General features: G+C 53.0%; 1 protein-coding gene across 1 annotated transcript; it reads left to right on the forward strand.

Annotated features, from left to right (window-relative positions):
* Positions 1–159: 159 nt before the first annotated feature.
* Positions 160–955, forward strand: BDZ99DRAFT_356688 (uncharacterized protein; the record flags this gene model as incomplete). Its single annotated transcript, XM_033714628.1, has 3 exons — positions 160–395; positions 458–795; positions 849–955. Coding segments are annotated over 3 exons (681 nt in total), but the record flags the coding sequence as incomplete, so codon positions are not given.

Genomic DNA, 955 nt, shown 5'->3' on the forward strand with positions numbered 1-955 from the left:
ACTTCGGGCGACTTCAGAGAGGTTATCATACCCAGCGGCAAGCGAAAAGCGACACGCAATACGTCCAAACCGGCGCCCAAGAGACCTGCAATTCAAGCCGTAGTCGAAGCCAAAGAGCCAAAGCCTGAGCTCAAGCAGACTAAGCTTTTGGGTTTCTTCGTGCGCAAGGTGCAATGCCTAGCTTGCTACGAGCACCAAATGCCTTCCGCTTTTCCCACCAAGATTACTGCAGAGTGCAATCATCCATCGCTTATCTGCATTGAATGCGTCCAGGGATCCCTATCAGCTCAGGTTTCTGACACAAATACCCGCATCACCTGCCCAAATGCAGATTGCCATCTGCAGCTAACCCACGAGGATATAAGGAAGCATGCGACCTACGAGACCTTCGCCCGGTATGTTTCTACGTAACATCAGTACTTCAACTCTCTCATTGCCTGCTAATTTTTTGCGATAGCTATGACACCATTATCAACCGCGAGGCAATTCGTGCAATGCCCGGCTTCACTCCCTGCCCTAAGGCCAAATGTGCCGGCGGCCACTTCCACGAGAGTCCCGAGGCTGAGAATATCTTCACCTGCGAAGTCTGCAAGACAAAATACTGCGTCCTCTGCAACGTACCTTTCCACACCGGTCGGACCTGCGTGGAGTACGCCGAGTTTGTCAGCGCCGCGCCCCAGCGGAGAGAAGAAGAGGCGAAATCGAAGGCCTACATTGAGAAGACCACAAAGAAATGTCCTGGGGAAAATTGCGGTTGGAACATTGAGAAGAGCGAGGGCTGCGATCATATGACATGTGAGTCGCTGCGGTGAAGCATCGAACGGCGGAGTATACTGACTTTCATGCAGGCCGGAGGTGTGGCCACGAATTCTGCTGGATATGCTTCGCCCCTTGGGCTCCGATAGTTGCTCGGGGAGGGAGCAACGCGCTTCATAATCCGCACTGCAAATACTAC

This window comes from Mytilinidion resinicola (genome assembly GCF_010093595.1).
Source record: "Mytilinidion resinicola strain CBS 304.34 unplaced genomic scaffold BDZ99scaffold_3, whole genome shotgun sequence".
Lineage (NCBI taxonomy): Eukaryota > Fungi > Ascomycota > Dothideomycetes > Mytilinidiales > Mytilinidiaceae > Mytilinidion > Mytilinidion resinicola.